The sequence below is a fragment of the Pavona decussata genome, unplaced genomic scaffold (genome assembly GCF_977016875.1).
Source record: "Pavona decussata unplaced genomic scaffold, jaPavDecu1.1 SCAFFOLD_330, whole genome shotgun sequence".
NCBI classification, from domain to species: domain Eukaryota; kingdom Metazoa; phylum Cnidaria; class Anthozoa; order Scleractinia; family Agariciidae; genus Pavona; species Pavona decussata.
The window spans coordinates 732,779-757,061 of NW_028145718.1; the positions used below are offsets into that span (position 1 = coordinate 732,779).

A 24,283-nucleotide genomic window follows, 5' to 3' on the forward strand; every position below is an offset into this window, starting at 1 on the left:
CGTATTACAGTTTTCTTTACCTGTGCACTTTGCTATCCAGGCCACGACATACAAGATGCCAGACTTGCAACGCAACAACAGTGCAGCATTACAACGTTTTCTTCGCAGTGAATGGGGTTTTTGAACCCCGACTCCACGTACTGTCAAGTAACAAGCGACACAAACGAGTTTTGTTAAGGCTGATTCACAAATGTTCAAAGTGTGTATGAACTGTGTTGGATTCCGTAAGGAATATATAAAAGAGACGGCACCCGGCCCGTCATGACTACATTGTACACTGAAATTAAAGTAATAACGCACTGGTTTCAGTTTTGATGTTCGGGTATCAGTTTACATGAACTCTCTCTAAGGCGGACAGTAAATCTGGTACCGAGGGTGTCCGCCTTAGAGAGAGTTTACTGTATACCCACTATTATTTATTACTTAATTAATCATGTTGATTACATTTTCTCAAACGCAACATGTATTGAACATAAAAGTTCAAAACATCTTGGTCTTGCACAAGAAATATGCAGCATGATAGTTCAATAGTTTTTGGGTTTTCGTCAAGCAGTATCACTATTTCTTAATCGAAAAACGCAGTTAGCCATCCGGTAGTAGAAACAAGAAGTGTAATTTTTAACAGATCACGACTGCTTGCAATCTAGTGACAGAAAAATGTAAAGAATACCTTTCACAGAAAACATGTTCAAATTGTTGATTAAACATTATTAAATATGAATTAGGAGACGTTTTGTTGAAATATAACTATGGAGTACTATTTGGCTTTTACGTTTTGCTGGTGCTAATAGTTTGCCGCATGGCAATGAACATACTAAATGAAGACAAAGTATGTCAAGTGTCCGATTGCAATAGTTCCTTTCAATCCCTACAACTGAAGATAGCCAACCTTGCATACCAGCTCTCTCAAGTGCAAAATATACTTTTGAATCCATAACACTTTGGCATTGGATCCCAATTGTACAATTTCACCTTAAAGAATAAACTGCAAGTCTGCAATATGGTTATAATCCGAACTCTAACAAGGCGAGTATATATAATGCGAACTCACAATGGCCTATCTAGGACATTGGCTTGGTAGCTCAATGGCTAGAGCACTGCACTGGTAATCGCAGAGGTCCGGGTTCGAGCTATGTATCAAGCCTGAATGTTTTTCAGGTTTCTTTTCAACTGCTTAAGTTGATAACAAAACTGCAAAGATCACAAATTTCACAAAAGTTTGCAATAGTTACACAGAAAAGGGATTAGATACACTCGCCTTCTTAGAGTTCGGATTATAACTATAATTAAATATATTGCATATCGGAAAAGCAAAAAACAACCCAGCTTTTAAATTTGCATTTTCCTCAGCATCCCGCAGCACAATTGGAGCTGGCACATTATCCAATGCATAATGTATAAGCACGCATATAGAACCCTCTGGGATGGGTTTCCCGTGCACTACTGTTCTTTGTGGCTGGGGAATACCAATGGCCTTTACCACTCTATCTACAACATAGGCTACAAGTTTCTCTTGTGATGGGACCACGTTAGACAGAGTGGCTGGACAATCTAGTGGAATGGGATCTTGTGATGAAGTGTTAGTAGGAGAAATAAATGAACGTGGGCGTTTTGTCATTTAACACAGATCAGAGGAATGTATACGTTTACTTTGTGCATGAGAATTACATTTTGTAGAGGAATTAGCTGATGTGGAAGGAGTATCTCGTGTAGATGGTGCAAAAGAGTTAGACTGTGTACAAGGATTAGATAGTGCGGAAGGTTTAGATAGTATTGCCGGGTTAGATGATGAGCAAGGGTTAGCTTGTGTAAACGGGTTAGATTGTGTGAAAGGGTTAGATGACACAGGAGGGTTAGGTTGTGTGTGGGGGTTAGATTGTGTACGTGGGTTAGATGTGGAAGGGTTATATGATGAACCATTATGTGGTGGTGCTGCCGATGGTGCTGCTGTTGGTGGTGCTGGTGTTGCTGGTGTTGGCGCTGCTGCTGGTACTACTGGTGCTGGTGGCGCTGCTGGTGATGTCCCTGGTGCTGCCGGTGGTGCTGCTGTTGGTGCTGATGGTGTTGCTGCTGCTGTTGGTGCTGCTGGTGTTGGTACTGCTGCTGGTACTACTGATGCTGGTAGCGCTGCTGGTGATGTCCCTGGTGCTGTTTCTGGCGCCAATACAGTGCCAGTAGCCTCAGTTGCACTGGGTGGTAGTGATTGGGATGAACTGACATCTGCCAATCGTTGTTGCTCTATTATTGGAAAAAAAAACATAACACAACTACTGCTGAGTTATGATTCCCATACATTGAGTACAACACTAGAAAACATAGGCTGCCAACATCATCAGAATTCATACAAAGAATGAAACAACTGTTTTCTTGTCAGTTGAATAAATTTTGATCAGGCTTGGTTATTGACCAGGGATAGTTACTGCATTTGCATTAATTCACTCTCTGATCCCTCTGTATATTAATTAGCCCAACACCCTAGCTGCTACTCAGCACCTTGTAAATACACTGCTCTTACTGCTTAATTGCAGTTGATGGCTACCTGGAAGTATGTAAAAATAGCATTTTGTAATGATTATGTTGAACAAGAATATGAATGTGCCAGCTAGTTCCTTTACATCATAGCAGGTAACTAAGAAATATCAAGAAAAATCCTTCCATCTATTTAGCCCTCCCTCTCTCTCCCCTTTCTTGTCTTCTTGTGGGGATATGATCAATCGACAAGTCCACCACCAGAGAGCTAATAGTATGAGGATCAAGGTATTTGTCAACATGTTTGTATGAACACGTAAATTTTTACAGGTAATATACTTTAAGGGTTAGCATTGATGGCCACAGTAGGCAAGGATTTTAAGATTGAAGGGAAATAAAAAATTCTCTTTCATGTTAACCCTAACCCTAACCCTAACACTAACCTGGACATCATCATGATTATGATCACCACCACCACCACCACCACCACCACCACCATCATCATCATCATCATCATCATCATCACCACCACCACCACCACCACCACCACCACCACCATCATCATCATCATCATCATCATCATCATCACCACCACCACCACCACCACCACCACCACCATCATCATCATCATCATCATCATCATCACCACCACCACCACCACCACCACCACCACCATCATCATCATCATCATCATCATCATCATCATCATCATCACCTATGTGACGCTTGGTAAGGCAATACACAAAATTAAAATGTACTATTGGGATTGTGATAACTGGAAGATATGTACCTCTTATAAAACCCTCAAAGACTTTAAGGGCCATTTTCCCTGCTTTTGATACCGTCTCTTTGCTGGAACCAACAAACGTTTTGCCAATCCCAGGTGTGCCATATGTCATCACCGTGTCGCCATTTGCATGTTTGTGGTAATAAAAAACCACCACATCCCATCCATGCTTTCTCCACAGTATATTTGCCAACCAAAAATACGAAATTAAAAATAAATTAATAAATAATGAGTGCCACGTGTCTTGGTATCTTTCATGTAAAGTGTAACAGTTTGACAGCTTTTTGTTACAGTGAGGAACTACACAATAGGCATTGCCCATCAATGGCCACGTAACCCGGAATTTCCTCAATGCAAGAGTTACATAGCTGTGTAAAACTTCTGAGACTATACACTCACTCTTTTCCCCAGATGCCCTCTTTGTTGGGTAGGGTTAGTTTTTCCCATGTTGTCCACCGCCTCCCAGTCAAATTCCTTGACCTTAAAATCTCCACCACAGTGTATACATTTCTTACAAGCAGCAGGGCAGGTGTTATTGCAGCTGGTGCATCTCTGTAAGCAATCAAAATATCGTTTCTAAATATCATCACATGTGTTAATTGATTTCAATTCCTTGGAAGTTCTACAGCTCCAACCTTAATGACAATGTGCTGATGGTACCTCAAGGTAATAGTGCAGGGGTCCACCAAACTACACTTAAGCCTGATCCATAGTTCCAGGCTAGAGTTGACATTCTTATAAAAATTCCATAGGGGTACAGGGATACAAAGGATATCTTCAAATAATATAACATACTCCTGCTCATGGTGCATTACATATTTTAAACAACGACTACAGAAAATGTAAAATGACAAGTTTGCCGGATCAAATGGTAAAAATGTACCTTTTTCCCTCTTGAGGTAGGTGCAAGTGCCACCTCCAAATTCTCATCCTGGCTGCTCTCCTGTCTGATATCTAGGTAATTAATTTGGAAATAACAAGGTAATCAAAATATTGACTATATAAAGGGAAAAGACTTGTGCCTATACTTAGAGATAGTCATGATAATGAAGATGTTTCATTAATACCAAGATCGAAAAAATTGAAAAAAATTAGACCATAGTATTTGTGCCTGAAAACCATTAAATCTAAAGCCAAGTTGGTAAAATGGCAATGATAGTATAAATAATAAGTGCAACTCACACTCTCTTTTGACAATCAACTATCACACTATCATGAACTATCACAAATGTTGAGTGCATTCAACAATTTGTTTGACCACACACATATTATAGTTCATGATAGCTGATAAATAAGTACATTTGACTCCCCTCCCCTATATAAGCTTTTTGGTCTTACAATGGGTATGGTTTTCAAGGGAACCATGAGAGTGTGTAAACATATTTATATCTTTAAGCCCAAAGGAAGCAAAATATATAATTTGAGCTTAATTTTATTAATTCCTTTGTTGGTTTTGTTGGCCTTCACATCCGTTAACTTTCGTCAGGCCATCGGAATGAGCACACGCTTGCACGAGAGTGAGTAAGACTAGTGGTATTTGTTAGCATGCACGCAAGGTGAGGCTTGTCATCGCCTCATGGATAACTTTTAAATCTTTCTAGCCAAATTTCACGACAGACAGTTGCCTTTAGAACCCCCAACAACGCTTTATAAAGTGGAATTTCGACTGGAAAGACTTTGAACTCCTGCAGTTTTGATTCCAGGCAGCCAGTCTATACATCAGTCTACGTCTATACAAAGTTTGACTTTACTCTTGAAAAGATATTAATAATAAAAATTACTGATTTAATCCTGAAGTAACCCACCCTACTGGACTATAGGCTTGTAATTCTAAGTCCAATTTCTCCACCCCCTCTCCGCTTTAATAGTCTAAGGGGCTTGACAAAAAAATGTTAAGAATTTCCTTCCATGGTGATAAATAGAGGATATTACATGGCGGTGCGAAGATATGAATTTTATTTTCAAGTGGTAGAAACAATATTTTACGAACGAGTGCAGCAAGTAAAATATTGTTTTTCACATGAGAAAATAAAATTTATATCTTTAAGCCACCGTGTAATGTTTCTTTTTTATTGTATAGACAAAACGGCACATTCGTAATTACGAGCTCAAACAGCTTGATATAAACAAAGCAACTGGATCCGATGGAATCCCAGTGCGCCTGCTGAAGGAAACTGCTGACCAGATCGCACCGTCTCTGACCATGTTATTCAACAAATCTTTGCGGCTCGGCATTTTTCCAGAAGACTGGAAACTCGCGAATATAGTACCGATTTTCAAGAAAGGAAAAAGAGACCTTGTGGAGAATTATCGCCCTATCTCTCTTCTCCCTGTCATCTCCAAAGTTCTCGAACGCTGCGTTCTGGCGGGTTTACGGAATTATACATCCCACTTCATTAGCCGCGAACAACATGGTTTTTTAACTGGTAGATCTTGTGTGACTCAGCTCACCAGTGTCTTGCATTACATTGGCGGTCAACTCGACGCTGGTAAACAAATAGACATTATATATCTTGACATGAGTAAAGCATTCGACAAAGTGGATCACATCAAGCTACTTGGAAGGTTGCACCAATACGGTATTACTGGCAAACTTCACGACTGGTTTCGTTCATATTTACAGGGACGCAAGCAACAGGTTACAGTCCTTGGAGCTACTTCCCGAGAATTGCCGGTTACATCCGGGGTACCGCAAGGGTCCCTATTAGGACCGATGTTGTTTCTGCTGTTTGTGGATGATCTTCCAAACGCTGTTAAAACATCGAGAGTTGCCTGTTACGCCGATGATACCAAGATTTTCAAGAGCATCGATTCCATCACAGACTGTAATGCCTTGCAATCTGACCTTAACGATCTTGTCAGTTGGTCTGAATCATCCGGGCTCATATTTAATCAGTCCAAGTGTAAATACCAGTGCATCACCCGTAAAAAATCACCTGTACAGCCTACCTACACTATCAAAGAAACGCCTTTGGAATCTTGCGATACAGAGAAAGACCTCGGTGTGTGGGTGTCAAGCAATCTCACCTCGGACAAACAAGTAACTGAACAGTGTGCGAAAGCCAACAAACTCCTCGGCTTTATGCGCCGAGCTTCTAGGTACATTCAAAGCACGCAAACGCGTCGCACACTTTACCTATCTATCGTCCGGTGTCATCTCGGCTACGCAACACAAGTATGGTCTCCACAGTCTATTGGCCTACTTAAACGAGTCGAAAACGTGCAGCGCCGTGCTACAAAAGTAATTTTGAAGCTCCCCTTCCGATGCGACGTAACCTATAAGACCCGCCTTCAATTAACAAATTTGTTACCCATTTCATACTGGCATGAATATTTGGACATGGTTTTTTTCTACAAAGCTGTTAATAACTTAGTTTTCATAGACAGTGAAGCTCTACCTGTAACTAGACAATTTACGAGATCTACTAGGACATCGAGAAGTAGTGCCATTACTTATATTCCTAACCGAAGCAGAACTCTTACTTATCAACGTTCATTTTTCATACGCGCGTGCCGTACATGGAACGTTCTTCCCACTGAGCTACGCACAAGTCACATCTCTTTAGCTTTATTCAAAACTTTATTACTTCAATATTATAAAAAGGCTTTGAACTTGTACGACGCTGACCACATTAGAACTTGGAGAACAATCTGTCCTAGGTGTAACACAGCGAGGTCTCTCCTATGCTCGCCAACTTGCTGCTTCTAGCAATTTGGTCTCCCGCCTTGTCTCCTCTAGTTTTATGCTTACATATTAGTAGTTTTAGTTATTAAGCATTTTTTTTATATAAATAATTAACAAGGGATCCGCTGTAATTGGCTACGCTGTAGTGGTCTCCCTGCCTAACTATTATATCTTTAATATTTTTTTTTTTTTGTTTTTTTTTTGTTTCTATTGTTTGTTTCCATTCTGTTTGTATTTTAGTTAGGCGAAGCTAAATAAATAAAAAACAAATTAGAAGAATTCAGCAAGTTTTAGAAGATATATATATCTTATTAGACGGTTTAGTGTGTAGCATCACGGGATATTTTTATGAGTCACGCTGTATTTTGGCGAGCCCACTTTGGGCGAGTCAAAATACAAGAGACGAGTAAAACTGTCCCGCGATATTACACACTAAACCGTCTAATAAGTGATCAATTTATTATTCAACTACCCAGCTAGCACCTAAAAACGAGAAAACGTAGCGCAAGGGAATGCGTTACACGAGAGCGTGACTGAGGGACGCACGACGAGTTTTCCCACGCTTTATTTGACGCGCCTGTTGATTGGTCAAAAGAGAGAAGCTCGCCGCACTGGTTTTCCCTGACAACTGAGCAAGGCAGCATGAGTTACTTCAAACTTAAGCAAAGATGGATTACAAATTGGACAAATTTTAACATTTCCAAGGCTTCGATCAAACCACAAGCGGTGCAAAAGGCGAAATGTTCCCACAAATCCAAGGATTTTCATTGAACATCTTGTCGTCAAGAACTGGCAGATCATGCATCGTGTCCAACGCCTTCAACCGCATGACAATTCTTCTTTGCTTTGCTTTGGTTGAAGCCTAGGTGAAGTTCATACAGAAAAGCTCAGTTTTGTGTCCCGATTGCTGGTAGAGTTCGAGAGGGCGGACATAAAGCTGTTACTGTCTTACGGCGAACGAAGTGATTCGTATGTTTAATTGCCGGCGGCATGTCGTACAACCACTCCAGGAACACAGAACAGCCAGGAACAGCCAAAATAAGGTTAGCTTAGCTCCTTTGTTTGTTAGCACTCGTTAATAGTTTTTAGAGGTGTTTCAGGCTGTTCCGATCCGTTTTCCTATTCTTAAAGCATTCCTTCGCCAACTAACACCAGCGTTTCGGTTTTGTTTTCTTTGTTGTATTTTAATTTACGTTCCTATTTTCCTCAATAAATATTGAAATTTTATTCTCGTCTAGATGGCTGTTTTATAAGAACATTTTCGTTTTAGAAAAGGTAACAATTTGGCACAGATTCTACCTTTTCTTTTTCTTTTTGTTTCGACTGGACTCGATTTTCACATCAGCCAACCTGTCTCACAGGTTTTCTACTGTAAATAACTGTACGAATAACTAAATATCTGAATATCGCTGGATATTTGTACTCGTTTCCAGGGTAATTTTGCTATATTCACTGCAGTTGGATAATAAACAGCGATACTACACACCAAAATATCTAATAATCGCAATTTAGCTTACCATATGTTTCTTGAAATTGTAAAAGTTTACAGAATTTATACTTCAGATATTTGTTTTAATCTTTGTAAGTCGATTATACTATTTGCTTACACAAACTTATCTCAACTTATCTCAACTTATCTTAACTTATCTTTCAGAAATCATATATAAATCAATCATAAACCCTTATCTGTCTAAAAGCCTTATCATGGTTGAGCGCGGTGCGCATTACAAACCCTTAAAAGGTGCTTATGAATGAACACTTATCGCTTCTCAATGCCGGACGGTCATTGAATTGATTCGCCATATGATGAAATTTAATGACACCATTCTCAGGCCCATTTGGCGTAATTTCGGTGGCGTAATTTTTGGACGCATTTTTGGACCTGCGCTGGGACCCTCATATCCTATACTACTAGCAGTACACTCACGTATATAATAAGCCTTTTGCCCTTTGTAGGAAGGAATCACGGCTCCTCTAAGCTGAATGACATGCAGTCATGCAGTTTACTGCATACGTTGAATATAAAAGAGAAAAAAGTGCACCTTTCGTAATGCTTCACGAGGCACTATTCTTATTCAATGAGATGCAAATAAGCAACAAGTGGACGGGTATATATTGTGCCGTTCATTCAAGCATTTCGTAATTAATTCTATTATAAAGAACCATACATGACGATGGGGTCCAAACATTGAAATATTCTTACCAGATATTTCCTGACCGCTCATAATGACGAAAAAGAAAAGACCACTGTTAATGTTCCTCCGCGAAAACCAGCGAGCTGTAAAATTACTCGATTGAGTCTACGTTCCATTTTCCAAGTGAACAGCGGTCCTACTTGTTCACGCTAAATTAATGATATCCATAAATTCAAGTGCCTTTTATCAATTTATGCTATTCATTAATCTTACGGGGATACTGTGTTGTTAAGTTGCATTAAATAGCCTATTTTGAATTCTTTTAATGATTACCGCTGAGGCGAAAATTATACGCTTTTGCTTCTTAGGCCTGTAAAAAGTGACCTATCTGAACAAATTTTTTATTTAGGAGAGCTTTTTGTGTGTTTTCTATTTTCATCGATGAAACGTGACAACTCGGCGTAATCTTGTGTAAAGAAACACAAGCGCAAGCGGAGAAAATTTGCCCATGTTACGCGAGGGTCAAATTTTATCGAAAGTTTTATCTCCAGGTTTGTTTTGGGGGAAATCTTTAACTGTTTGGAACTAGTGTATTTTATTCACTTATAAAGAAATTCTAACTATTCTAGACCAAAGGAGTGCTGTTTCTTTGACTCATTAGTTGTGTATTTCTGACTGCACATCATGGTTTGTTTAATCCAATATACCATTTAAAAATTTGTTGAATTCCACGAAATCCTTAGTTGTAGAGTGTAGTTTGATGCGAGTACCGCTTTACGGCTACGAAAGTTCCGGCACTTCTGCATTCACGAGTTGGCTCACAGGAACCTTCGATTAGTTTATTGATTCAGTTTTTAACTTAGCACTAGCAGTGCTAGTCTATTTCACAGCCCATGCGACATTATGCTACCCTGCGAACAGAGGTCCTTCGATCTTCCTAGATAAGTCTAGGAAGATGCTCGCAGGGAAACATGATGCCGGTTCAAGTATGCATTTAAACGTTGACGAAACAGGAAAAATGGTTTCTTTCGTTTAAAAGTTCGTTAGCAGGGAACGTCAGTACAGAGGTTGTGCCAAATGCCATGCACATAAGAAAAGATTTGCAATGACAAAATTGGAAAGCGGAAGAAAAAGTAAAATAATAATGTTAGTATCATCTGATCACTCGCTTAAAGTCCTCAATCAATATTTTTTTAATCTCTTTTCAAGCACAAGGTCAAGTTCAAGTTTTGTTCATCACGTACGCTCTGCCGGTACAGTTCTGTTCATCCCGTACGCTCTCTATTCATCACGTACGCCATAGATATGTTTAAGGCAATAACTAGTTATCGAAATGGCCAATCCCAGCAACATCATCCTGGCATTTTGAAATTCCACTCAGTTTTGAAGTGGTCGCTGTCATTTATATATTCCTTCACGTAGGGAGCTAATTCCTGTTTATTGACTTGTTTAGAAGAAGTAGCGCTATCCTTTCACAGCCCATGTGTCACATGTGACATTCTCTGACAAATTTGCATGTCATTGTTTTTGTGGGAAAATTAATTTAGAAGAAGTAGCGCTATCTATTTCACAGCCCATGTGTCACATGTGACATTCTCTGACAAGTTTGCATTTCATTGTTTTTGTGGGAAAAAAGGTTTCCTTCAGTTAGTTTTCATATGAATTTGTTAGCAGGCAACGTGAGTACAGAGGTTGCACCAAATGTAATGCAGAAAATTCCAACGCTTTGTTGAGCAATCAAGGCAGGGAATTAAAAAAGATCTGCAATTAATGACCAATTGGAAAGCGGAAAATAAAGTACCTTTGAGTCTCCTTTGTTCATCGCGTGCACTCTGTGTTTAAAGCCGGTAGTATTTCTTTCCCTTGTTGATCGTGAGTAGAATAATTAATTACCGGACGAGTTTCTAGCATGAACTAAGATTCCCGTTGGTTTTTTATGACTTTTATTCTTTCAGCGTCTAGGAGGGTGCAAAGGTCGTAACAGCCAGTGATTTTCCCAGCCGCAACGCTATTGAAAATTTTATTTGCATGGTTCAACGTTGCGGTTTGCATTTTAAAACATCAAATGATAGCATCTAAGCATAAGAACCCTTATTTACAATAAGTCGTGTTTGAAATTCTCACGTAACAGTAGTATGGCATATTTCATGTGGTATGGGGGCTCTTTCTGACTTAACTGATTGAGTTATCACATCTTGTGCGAAATTGACGACCGGCTTGTCATTAAAACCTGTTCCCTTTCAGACACTAGCGTAAGAAAACAACGAAATAGATCATAAAATGCACAGCTTTTACGGCGAAAGCCACAAAATAATTGTGGTTTTGGCACGTTGCTCTGATATTTGGTCCATATTCGCAAACGTCCTCAGAACGTTTTCGCTAAAAATGCACCTGTCCACATGATTCGGTTGTTACTAGCTATAACATGTTATTTTAAGCTACAAAGTACGATCTGATACCTATTACAATTTGTCATTGAATTGGCCAATACCATTTGCCACATAGTTGCACACATTTAATTTGGCCGAAGAAGCAGCGTAGTCACAGCCTGTGCGAGATGGTGTTTCAAGTTTTTGCATTTTAATTTTGCAGAATAAAAAAATATTTTCTTGGTTTTCAAATTTGTTAGCGGACAACGCCAGAAAAGACCTTTCACCAGATCTTGATAGCGTTTTAACTATCGCATAAAATTTTCCCTTCGTTGAGCAATCAAGGCAGGAAATTAAAAGGTCTGGAATGGCAACATTGCACAGCGGAAGATAAAGTATACTTAAAATATTAGTATCATCCGATCACCGATTAATACTTTTAATTGCATCTCTTTAGAAACGTTGATCGCGCTCACACTCTTGAATTTGGCGGTGTTGGTTCGCTTCTATATGTTGTATTATTTAATCACGGAAAAAAATCTGTCTGTTGATAAATTTCAGTGATGATTAATCCTGTCTACTACAGGGCCCAGTTGTTCAAAGCCCAATCAAGCTAATCCTGGATTAACGGGAACTTTGATTCGAGTTTAATTACTAAACAATAAAGATTTTAGCAAAAAGATTTTGTCCCTGAGTTTTGACTTTAACTTTCCCTACCATTAGCTTAAAATTAGACTTTAAAATGGTTTAACAAGCGCGCTGAAAACCTCGGTTATCTTTTAATCCTGCATTAGCATTTAGCTTTTTTAAACAACCGGGCCCAGGATAAGGTATCTCACTGTCTTCACCTAAGAAACGTAATATTTGTTTGCTGTTGTTTTAAGTTTTCATGAATTTCAGAAATTTATGCATGTCTAAGACGCTTTGCGAAAAATTATATCATATTCCATGTTTCGTTTTGTTTTTATCAGACGACAAAATTCCCCAAAATAGGCTGTTTGGTAGTGTCGGTGTTTAGGAAAGTCCACTACATCCATTGCTTTTCCTTAATATTCGTCAGGTAAACGCCAGTTGCCTCAGCAAGCTTCATGATACCATCATAAGATAACAATTCTCATTAACAATTATTCAATGGTGGCATGTTTAATATTCAGGTACTTATTAAAGATTAATAATCTTTAAATCTCTAGCTACTTTATTGATTTCGTTCCTCAGTTTGGCAAAAAGAGTTCTCTGAGATGTCGATTTTCTATCGACAAATGTAGGTAGCACCTTCCACAACTGCGACATTCCATCTTTAATGTTGCGGATGATAAACTTGCGTCTGCAGCTCACAATTAGCAAACACTGATTTTACCAATCAGCTAAGAAATAGAGTGCTTTTGACTGATCACTAAGAAGACGAATTCCGACATGAAATTACCTGATAGCTGGAAAATGGACAAAAATTGAACTGTTAGCTGCGAAATTGCCGGGAATTTAACTGAAAACTGAAATTCAAGCACTTCCATCCGGGACTCCATATCCGTGACATCGCTGCGTAGACATGTTGCGCAAGATTTCTTTCACTTGGTAGCATTTTATCTATTGTGTAAAAAATGTACACAGGATGTCATGCCAAACTTGGTAACCGCAAAATAGGTCACTTAACGCACTTGATCACGTTCGCTTTTTTGCTCCTCCTTTGGTGCGGTAACATATTGCGAAATTTGGGGTCGATTTTGATTCCGCAATGCGAAAGTCATGTACACAGGATGTCATGTCAAATTCGGAAACCACAAAAACAGGTCGCTTAACGCACTCGATCGCGTACTTCATACGTTGTTACTGACGTCAGCATAGCCCTTTCGTTGCTTAGAAGTAAGTCATGCTCTCTGTTGATTGGTTGAAAATTACCAATTACGCACTAATTCCTGGCAAGCACATGAGCTTGGAGTCAATAAATTTGCCCTGTCTTATTCCGTCTGCTTCACAGCTCTAAGGTGCGACCTACCAAACTGTTCAACTCTCGTTAGCTCTAAAGCTTCCCAACGACGTATCACAAGATGAAAACGCTGTTTGCTTTGGCTTTTCTCCTTTGCTTCTCCGTTGGTAAGTAAGAGATTTTGCAATTTGGGGTCGATTTTGCTTTCGCAATGCGAGCGAAGTTAAAACCTCGTGTCTTTGATTGGGTTAGCCCAAACTTCATTGTTTTTAGATTGTAGTCGGCCAAACTGTTTTTTTTTTTGCTGCGTCAACCACAAAACATACTATCAATTGTTGTTTCAGTTTAGTCATCTGTTAAAATCTCATGTTCAAGCTTAATCCTCGTTCCAGTTCTTCATTTAATCTCTTTGGGGCTAGCAAGTTTATTGATTTAGTTTTTCAGTCTGGTCAAAGCAGTTCTAGTAAGATGTCGATTTTCTATCGAGAAATGTAGATAACACCCTCCACAACCGCGACATTCCATTTTTAATGTTGCAGAAATAATTTAACTTAGCCATTTCGTTTGGGTGGAAGCCCGTGTTGAACTTGACTTTGCTTGATGTCATTCGGCATCAAATAAACGTAACAAAACGTAATAAATTTTTCCGGTGAGGGTAAAGTGAAGATTGAGTTTGTAGAATAGCATGTGGCATGGCGTAGGGAAATGCATAATTATGCGAAACGCATTAATTAATTACGAAAAGCTAAGTCCGTCTTGTTTTCCCGCCGATTTTTTAAAAGTGGCAGCTTTTTATGTTGAAAACTCTAGCCGCGCCGAATATTTAACAACTAGACAACTGATCGATGATTAGAAATACAAGCCTGTGAAAGGCCATGTCGGATCACCGGTTGTGAGGGTGAAGAAATCGATGAAGGCTGTTTATAGTTTTTGCATTCAGCTCAAGGAACTATAAGTAAATTAAATTTCTTGTTCACTTTTCACCTTGCAATTTCCATGTAGTTGACAAAAAGAGCGTGGTAGCGTGTAGGACAAAAGGCAATAGCAGGATGAACAAACGACGTTTCCAAGATCCAAACTGTTTATCATATGAATGAGAGAAATTTTTAAATTTAAACTCGGTCATAAATAATGCTTACAATTAAAGGTTTTGTAATACATTAGCAAGTAAACATTAACGACAAAATCGAACAACGTTTCGGCGTCTAGATTTTCAAGTTTAAAATGATCAAAATAGACCGCCAAAAACTGAGTTCGCTGAAGATTCATCAATCAATCAATCAATCAATCAATCAATCAATCAATCAATCAATCAATCAATCAATCAATCAATCAATCAATCAATCAATCAATCATTTATTTACCCACGTAACGTCTTTGAGCTAACATAATAACAGTATGTAATGTCACGCAAATAGTTTTGCTCGGATCCGATTGGACATTAAAAGGTGCTGTCAATTCCCTTATAAGCATCATTTCATGCACCAAACAATTTAACCTTTTGTTTTTAAGGACAGAAAACTGTTTGCCATTATAGTGTTTGCCAATGGAAGATGACCGGTTCTTGTGGTCAAGTGAGTGTATATCCCAGATGTCTGTAAAAGTCCACTGAACAATCTGGGAACACAGAAGGCAAAAAAAATCTTGCCTTGCAACATTTAAACATTCAAGCACAATTCTTATAATTTTTTTTTCGTTGAATGACGCTGAAATATTTTAAGTTTGTATTCCGTATTTTTTGCAGAAGAAAAAATAGGGATACCACTCAGTCCTGATTGATTCAACGACAGTTGAAAATGGCAACCAGTGAATTCCCAAAACAATTAATTTCGCAATATCTATTAATTCTCAAGTTATGAAAAGGAAACAGCCAAATATGATCAGCAACCTTCTTTTTCCCATGTGAAGAATATTTCAACTAAGTAAAGTTTGCTCCTAACTTCTAAGCTTGTTGTAGATAATATCATCATTTGATTAATATTGGTAATTGAACTGAGTGGAGTGCAATTTGGTCTGAAATCATACGCGTGATTTCAAAATCAAACGAGCGCGCAGCGCGAGTTTGATTTGAAATCACAAGTATGATTTCAGACCAAAATTGCACGACACGAAGTTCAATTACCACTTAATTACATCCATTTTGAAATCACAGAGTATCGTTGTCAATATTAATATTCTATTTGTGTTACTTCATTTCCATTTTGACGGGTTAAAGAAAGGATGCAATTTAGAGCAAAAATGGTGCAATTTGGGAATAAATTGCATCATTTTGGACCAATCAGATTCCAAGGATCACCAGTGATTTCAAAATGGATGTAATTAAAACAAAAATTAGACATATTTCACAATATGCTAAACTCAGAGCCCGTTGCTGAGGGTAAGTAGGTTGTTTGTCACAAGGACCTAGTTTAATAACCTAGTTCCTATGAGTCTCCTGTAACTTAGTTGTAGAGCATCCGAACTGGTAATCAGAAGGTCTTAGGTGCGACTTCTGTTGGGAGAACTCGCATGAGTCAAGATCGCTGACTGAAAAAATACCGGCTATCTATCATTAATAACCTCTTTCGAAAACAATAAAAGTCTGAAGATGGTGCAAAACATAAAATGCGTTCGAATATGATAAGTGATAATCCTGGGTTTAATTTGAGAATTACATGTGTTCCATTGAGTGAAGAGGAATTTAAAAAGCTTATCATTTAAGCGTTTATTACGATTAAGATTAAGGTTTGCATAGAACCCAAACTTAGAATTACTGGTATGAAATTAAGTCTATTTTATTTTTAACACCCTGTCGCTTTCTTTTGATATTGGCTGTCTAGCATAATATTGGTTCTGAGGTGAATGTTTTGTTAACAAGTTGTATTCTTTTCAGCCTTTGGACTGAAGTGCTACTATTGTACTAGCTTAGAGAGCCCGGAGGCCTGTGCCAAGGCTCAAAAAGAGATGTCTTGCCCAGCAGGAAACAGCTGTGGTACAGTTAGCCTCAGCTTCGAAATGTCTGGTATCAAGACAAAAAGTTACGCAAAAAGCTGTTATCCCGAGGCACAGTGCAAAGACGCTGCAGCTACAGTATTGAAGAATTGCAAAGATGCTGAAAAGGCTGGTGCCAAGGCAGATTGCAAATTTACTTGTTGCGACAAAGATCTCTGCAACGGTGCAAGCAGCGGTGATTCAACGCCAACCAACGGTGATTCAAAGCCAAGTAACGGCGTTTCAGCACCAATGGTCAGCGTCATTCTGATGATGGCTTGCGCCTTTGTCACCTTTTTGCGTTAAGTGAAAAGAAAGGAACGCTCCAGTGTGCAGCCTAAAAGCTGGGATGCTTATAAAGTATTGTAGTGACTTAGAATAAATCATTTGCAAGTACTAGGACTGTATTTTTGTTTTATTTAAGGGTAAATATTTCTCTTACTTTTACGTTTGTATAACTTGCTACAAAATAAACACTGTAGAGCTGCTTTTGATGAGTAATTTCTTAGAAATAGATTTTGTGATAAAAATAAACGCTAAAAGGTCACGACGTTTCGACCTCTCCGAAGCCATTTTCAAGTGCGAATAAAAAACAAAAAACGTAGCATAAATAAATTACAAGCAGTTAAAAATCGGTAAGAATGTCATGAACACTAAAATGTGTCAATGATAAGTATTTAAAAAGTTAAAGAATGACATAAAACAATAAAACAATGAAGTAATAATGAGGCTTGTTAAGAGCTGATCTAAACAAATAATTTAGCGCGGATGGAATGACACTGTCTGTTTAGTAATGGTTTCAGTTCTTTGATAAAAAGCATTTGATTGCGTTTTGTCGAGCTTTATGGTCTTAATGATGAGCTAAACACGATCAATAAGGCCTGTGGCAAAGGTTGCATCTCAGTCGCGTCGAATTTATTGAAAATAAGTTCGACAAAGAGTCGACTAAATTTCAGTGTGGTAGCAAACGTCGAATCTGCGTCGATCCTAATTCACAAGTTGCACTTCATTAAAACACAGGAATAAGCACGTGTCTCCGTGCTATTCACTCGATGCGAGGCTTGTTACTGCTAGGACTTGCTTGCGAAATGCCGAAAAACAGTGTTCGTTGGGCCTTTCTTGGCAATTAATTGCGAAAAATAGAAAGGGAAGAATCAAACACAGAGCATTTATCGCCAATAGACAATTCGCATCTCAAGAATTTATATTTAGTGTTCATGAAACACGATTTCCACGATTTCCATCACGCTGTGCGATGTCAGCAACGACTTTCGATAGCTCGCCATTCCCGGTCGCGAAATTGTCTTTGTAGAGCGCATGCTCGTCATACGGGGGAGGGAAGGGGGGGGGGGGGGGGGAAATAGCGTTAGCAGATGGGGGAGTCGGTATTTTGTGACGTTTAAACATTTGAATCGATTATTTTATAATTTGCATGATTTATAAAATTAATGAGTTCAGCGCATGATTAGTCAATAGGGACCGCGCAGCATTTTTGCGATTGGGGGGGGGGGGGGGGCTAAATAAAATGCCGAAGGCATTTTTAGCGCGCGCTGCAGGCGCAAGCGTCCTAGGGGGGTCCGGGGGCATGCTTCCCCGGAAAATTTTTAAAAATAAATGCTTCTAGAATGGCTAAAAATACATCCCAATATAGCAGACACAGTGAATTATTTTATTATTTATCGGGCTAATAAACACCAAATTTGAACTAAAATAACAAAACAACAAACACAAGGAAAATCCCAGTACTGATTACTTTTTAGCACGTTGACAAATCTAAATCAGTGAATTTACCAAAGTGGCGAAAACTGTTTTCATTTCGCTGAACAAACTCATTCGCTACATCTAGAAGCCAAATTTTATCTGTTCTTGCCTTGTGAGTATGCAAGCTACATTATTAAAACGTTGCTGTTTCATGTTAGCACGCAACCACGTTTTCACTCTTGCCATGGAAAACGACCGCTCACCTGTAGCACTTGTGGATGGATTTACCAACAGGAGTTTACAAATAACAATAACCTCAGTTATCATGTGTCTCTCATGATCAGTAAGACTCTTAACCACTTCCAAAACATCGGCAAAGCAATTAATCTGTGCATCCTTGATCAACACTTTCAAAATTTTGAGTTGGGAAAAAAGATATCCAGTTCTTACATCGTCAGCATAATTTTCTTTCATGTAGTCCATTTGTGAGGATACGTCTTGCGAGCTCAAAACGCCTATCAGAGGAGACTCCAGAGGAGACGTCAGCTTGGAATATGCTTTGAAACTAGGCTGATCAAAACGTTCTTCAATGGACGAGACTATTAAATCTATAGCTAGTGCTTCAAAGTAGATTCTTCGATATACTTGCTCAGGAGTCACAGGAAAGAAAAGCGTTCCAGTTCCAACCTCAAATCTTCCAGGAGCTCTTTTGTTTCTTGGTACCTCAGGCTCCGTAATAGAAACATTAAGCTGTTTTTTGCGAAGCACTGTTTGATAAAAAGTTGCAAAACAGTCATCATTTCTGATCTTTTTTAGTGCATCCTCCGTCAGCTTGGCATTGTGTTGTCCACTGGTGGCTGACATGCCGGCTTCAGCTGTAAGGTCTTCGATAGATTATCTGTATGGGAGAAAATCCTCTGACTCAAGTTTAATCCAAAGAAAAAGTCTCTTCGCCATCCATATTGCCATAGATCATGTGAGCCTCCCAGGAGCGTCCTGATTGCTGATAGTAGTTGGATTGTACGATCCAGGGTGACTACAGCTATACATCAGTCTTCGTTTGAGGTACTTCTCCCGATATTTCACGGAAATAGCGGAAACATGCCATTGCTCCGACATTAAGTGTGCCGTACTGATTACAATACCGTCTCCGGCAAGAGTTGTGGGTTTCTGATGAAACTCATGGAAGTAAACAACGACTTCTATAATAGAGCTTAAGAGAAAACCAGGGGCGGGGCAGAAGACTCGTCAAAATTTCGTATCAGAATCATCCAACAAACGTTGACGTCACATCCGGTCAAATTGGCGCCCAGCCGCCTGTCTCGGCGAAGTCGAATGATGGCGTCCGGGTCAGGCATGATTTCTTCGGATTTTTGAGCCATCAGTATCAGGAATTGTGAACTGTGGATATGAAAGATGTTGTAAAGATATTGCTTCGACTTCATGACCAAGGGTTTTCCAAAGAAGTGATTTTTTTCTATTGTTTTGACGGAAAATACGAGACAGCTAAGCGTCGTGTCATGGCGAAAATTTCACACTCTCAAAACGAGTGGGGTTCAGACTTTTAGTTCTTGTGGCTTCTGATCGTTCGAAAGCTGAAATTTTAATAGCCTATCCCGTGTGCAACATAATGGAGGAGACATCGTCAGTCATAGTTTGCAGTGTTAACATCGGGAACCTAATTATCACTTGACGTGAAGTGTTGGAAGCCTGTATCATTGAAGCTGTTCCAATTGTCTTCGTTGTAAGAGACTCGTAATCTTCCAGGTGAGTAAATGTGGTTATCTTCATTTCCAGTTCTTTTCTGCCGACGTGAGTACCTTTACATGTGGGCTTTAGAGTAATAAGTCGGTTTTGTGCTTCGTAGTTCTTTAATAAAGACGCAAGTGACGTTCAATTAATAAATAGCCATAGTAATTCTCTTATCTGAAATGCATTCATATCATGTTGTCCTGCCAGTGTAGGCTTGAGGAGGGGCTTGAGTCAGAAAATGTATCTTCGTGGCCTGGTTCATATTGCTAGTGTGAGACTAGTAACTCCATGGGAAGGGAGGGAAGGGGGGTCCTATGAGAAGCCCATTTAGAATACCAACACTACTGCTTTAATACTATAAGCGTTTCATGATCAGGGACCGCAGATAGAGGGTCTGTGCGGGCTTTTGCTACCCCCCCCCCCCCCCAAAAAAAAAAAAAAAAAAAAATGTATGATGAATGACTTAGTAAGTAATGAAATAAATAAAGAACGGAAAACATCGCAAAGGAAATGGAATTAATTTTTAATGGAAAAAATTTACTGGCAAATATATAGAGGCGCGGATAATTTAAGTAACAGACATTGTGATAAAAAGTTGCATGCAAGTAGCGATACTTTCCTTCAACAATGACCCACGAACGCTGTATTAACCTGACGATACTTAAAACAGTTATAAAGTTAAGAGAGAACAGACAGACCTTCTCTTCTTGACATTGCCAATGAATTTCCCGATCACAACAGATACGGAAAGCGAAATTTTAAATTTTTTAAACAATATGATGCACAGTAAATATCCGCCACTGCCTCATTACCCCTCTTCATCTTCCTCTAATTTTTGGTATAATTTAACGGCAGCTCCGGGAAAATCCTTGGATTTCTGGATTATTTATAATTAAAGTTGATGACAGTAGTAGTACAGTGGGAAATATTCCAATGTGTTGATGGTGAATTTAACGAACTGATAAAAGGAGCTCGTGAAGATGGTTGCAATTACTAATTAATGTAGGCACTAGATAAATCCCGGCCTGGGTTCCATCATCATCATCATCATCATCAATCTTTATTTACCCTCGGATTGTAGAGTAGCTTAATGCAGCTAATATCTCCGAGCATTTTCCCACCCAACCGTGATAATATATGCACAAAGACCAGACCACAACACCGGGAACTACGTCCCCTACTCTTTGCGAACAGTGAGTGGGTTCTTTAACGTCCCACAGAGTTATTTACAAACAAGGATTGTGAGACGGGGCCTACGGTTTATCGTCCTTATCCGAGAAGACTAGAAAGTCTAACCATTTGCAGATGCCAGAGCAAAGGCAGCACTTTCTCCTCAGTTATTTAAAGACCCTGAGTGGTGGTCCGGCCGGGGTTTGAACCCGCGACCTCCCCCACGGTAGTCCGGCACTCTACCAACTGAGCTAACCGGTCCGCGGTTCCAGGTGAGCATGAGGGCATTATTGGTAGTGGTCCTGAGTTAAAACTTAGTCGTAAAGTCATAATTTTTTCTGTCTTAAGCTATTTTGGTGCGGCCTCCCGCACGGTAGTCCGGCACTCTACCAACTGAGCTAACCGGTCGGCGGTTCCAGGTGAGCATGAGGGCATTATTGGTAGTGGTCCTGAGTTAAAACTTAGTCGTATAGTCATAATTTTTTCTGTCTTAAGCTATTTTGGTTTAGCACCTCAATACTCATGGTTGGTCATTCTTCTTCTTTCAAAGCCTTAGCAGGATGGGCTGCTAAAATTGGCTAGAACACAGCTCATTGGTTCCCACCCAGATTTCATCTAAATTTTTCCACTTTCCGGTTGTATAAGTACTTGCTTGGTTGAGCATTAAGAGTACCTAAAGTAGTGCAAGCACCTAAAGTGGTGCAGGGACCTCAACTTGTGCAAGAACCTTTAGTAGTGCAAGCGCTTAATAGCTGTTTATAGTCCTGTAGAGCTGCCTATACCGCTGTATAGCTATATATAGCACTGTATAGCTGCGTATAGCCCTGCATAGCTGTGTATAGCACTGTATAGGTGTATATAGCACTGTATAGCTGCGTATATAGTGCTGTATAGCTGTGTATAGCACTGTATAGGTGTAAATAGCTCTGTATAGCTGCGTATAGCCCTGCATAGCTGTGTATAGCGCTGTATAGGGGTGTATAGCTCTGTAAAGGTGTGTACTGCCCTGTAAAGGTGTGTATAGCCCTGTATAGCGCTGTATAGGTGTGCATAGCCCTGTAAAGGTATGTATATCTCTTTATAGGTGTGTATAGCCCTGTATAGCTGTGTATAGCGCTGTATAGGTGTGTATAGCCTGGTAAAGGTGTGTTTAGCCCTGTATAGGTGTGTATAGCCCTGTAAAGGTGTGTATATCTCTTTATAGGCGTGTATAGCCCTTAAAGGTGTGTAATATATTATACCGGTGCATCCATGGCATTCTCCTATATAAGTGTGTATAGCCCTGTAAAGGTGTGTATAGTATGGAATATATTATAATATATTATATATACCGGTGTAACCATGGCATTCTCCCATGGAGTATATACCCAGGCTTACATGCATTTAAAAATCTATTGCCCACTTATCCATTGTTTGTCTTTGTAATCATATTTGGCAACAGCTGCCCAATAAGGTAGCTTTTTCTTGTACATAGTTCCACTTTCTTCTTGTCAATGATGCAGAGTAGTGGTCCGTTGGTAAAGTTGTAAAAATCTAGAAGTCCTATGGTTCATTGAAAATCAAAAAGTCAAAATAATATTATAACCATAGCAATAGTTAAAAAAACACACATCAGTTCAGTGACAGTAGACCAATGTAAGAAAAACTATAGGTGATGTGTTTTCAACTTTCTCTTCTTCATGCTTGTCAAGGATGCAAATGAGAGGCCTGCTTGTAAATTTCATATTAGTTCAATTCAAAGAAGGCTTAAAAATTCAATCACCACACCAAAACAACACACCTCCCACCCCGCCAAAAAAGGGGGAATTATATAAATGTATATATTTGTTAACCACCTGGGTGATAGCAGACCTCAAAATTAAGAAAATTTACTGGTGTGGGTGTCTTTAGTTCAATGGGTCTTGCAGGTAGGGAAAGGGAAGGAAGTGGACAAATATGTTTGCATTATATTAATAGGGTTCATAAGTTATATTACCGTAGTTTAGAATTTTCCTTACCTACATGAAATTTTTAGGGATTTAATGTTTTTAATTTTTCTTTTTAATTATTTTATTTTTAGAGATTTAAACAAAAACTCAAAAGGAAAGAGACCGGCAAATCCCCCTAAAACGGCTAGAAAGGAAACAGACAGCGAACGGAAGAAAGCAACAAGACTGGAAGAAACTGCGATGGCCATACAGTTAGCAGAAGCAGGGTTCTCATTAGAAGGCGGGACCCGGGCACCGGTACCAGGATACACAAGAGTCAGTACTTGCCTACTTTCAAACTGAACATAAAGAAATTCACTTCAAGTGTAATTTTCTGCCCAGCTACTCTCCTGTAGGTGCCCCCCTACTTCAAAACTTAATGAAACTCCTGCTGAGAAGACAGGGAGGAGCTTGTAAAAAGGGAAACAGGGATTATGGCACTTGAGAGAAGAGTCAGGAGACAAGAAGAGTCAGTTAAAAAGTAAAGCGAACAAATTAAAAAAAAAAACAAAAAAAAAACAGTAATGGAGGCCCAGTGGGTGGCTGCCCAGCTAAGGCATATGGCTGGTCAGCTTGACAGCTTGGCTGACCAAATTTTGGATCATAGGAATACGTCAATGTAATCAAACATGATGCTGTACACCAATGTGAAAATTATTGTCAGCAGACATTTATTAGACTTTGACACAGTAAATAATAAAAAAATCATATACACTGTAGCTAAGTGGCCATTGCAGTTACTCCCGGTCTTGTCGCATTCTTCCTTTTGCTGTCTGTTTCCTTTCTTGCCATCTCAGGGGGATTTGCTGGTCTCTTTCTTTTTGAGTTTTTGTTTAAATCTCTAAAAATAAAATAATTAAAACAAAAAATTAAAAACATCAAATCCCTAAAAATTTCATGAAGGTAAGGAAAATTCTAAACTATGGTAATATAACTTATAACCCCTATTAATATAATGCAAACATATTTGTTTGGAACTGGAATTTTATATAAACTTAGATACTATGTCTCTATGAATACGCTTAAACAACTATACTATACGCTCATATAATTATCCATATTGAAATTACGGGTCAATGAGCTGGGGTACTGCATGCCAAACAAAATTTAAAAAGATTAAAATAAGCCATATTACTGCCTTCACTGCATCTTCTTTGCACACAAAAGAGATAATGCAACATTTTACTCTATTAGAAATCCTTAAGCTAGAGAACATTTTTAAGTTGAAAATTGGTTTCCTTGTGCATAAATAGCAATACAATAAAAAAAAAACACCCCCTGCACTCCATGATCTTGTTTCCCTAGCTTCTGATATCCATAAATATAATACCAGATTTGCCACTAGTCAAAACCT

General features: G+C 39.0%; 2 protein-coding genes, 1 long non-coding RNA gene and 1 pseudogene across 3 annotated transcripts; 2 read left to right on the plus strand and 2 right to left on the minus strand.

Annotated features, from left to right (window-relative positions):
- LOC146453453 (uncharacterized) overlaps positions 1-24,283 on the minus strand; it is a 315,682-nt pseudogene that overhangs the window by 116,271 nt on the left and 175,128 nt on the right.
- On the minus strand, positions 1,466-10,870 carry LOC146453463 (uncharacterized). Its single transcript, XM_085096621.1, has 5 exons — positions 9,145-10,870; positions 4,140-4,210; positions 3,655-3,808; positions 3,260-3,445; positions 1,466-2,238 (listed from the first exon to the last, which is right to left on the minus strand). Exons 1-5 carry the CDS (start codon positions 9,164-9,166, stop codon positions 1,619-1,621), a joined length of 1,053 nt encoding a protein of 350 aa, XP_084952747.1. The 5' UTR covers positions 9,167-10,870; the 3' UTR covers positions 1,466-1,618.
- On the plus strand, positions 13,377-16,828 carry LOC146453464 (uncharacterized). Its single transcript, XM_085096631.1, has 2 exons — positions 13,377-13,536; positions 16,242-16,828. Exons 1-2 carry the CDS (start codon positions 13,491-13,493, stop codon positions 16,643-16,645), a joined length of 450 nt encoding a protein of 149 aa, XP_084952757.1. The 5' UTR covers positions 13,377-13,490; the 3' UTR covers positions 16,646-16,828.
- On the plus strand, positions 19,270-23,296 carry LOC146453465 (uncharacterized). Its single transcript, XR_014859497.1, has 3 exons — positions 19,270-19,807; positions 23,022-23,209; positions 23,255-23,296. It is a non-coding gene; the product is annotated as an uncharacterized LOC146453465 (long non-coding RNA).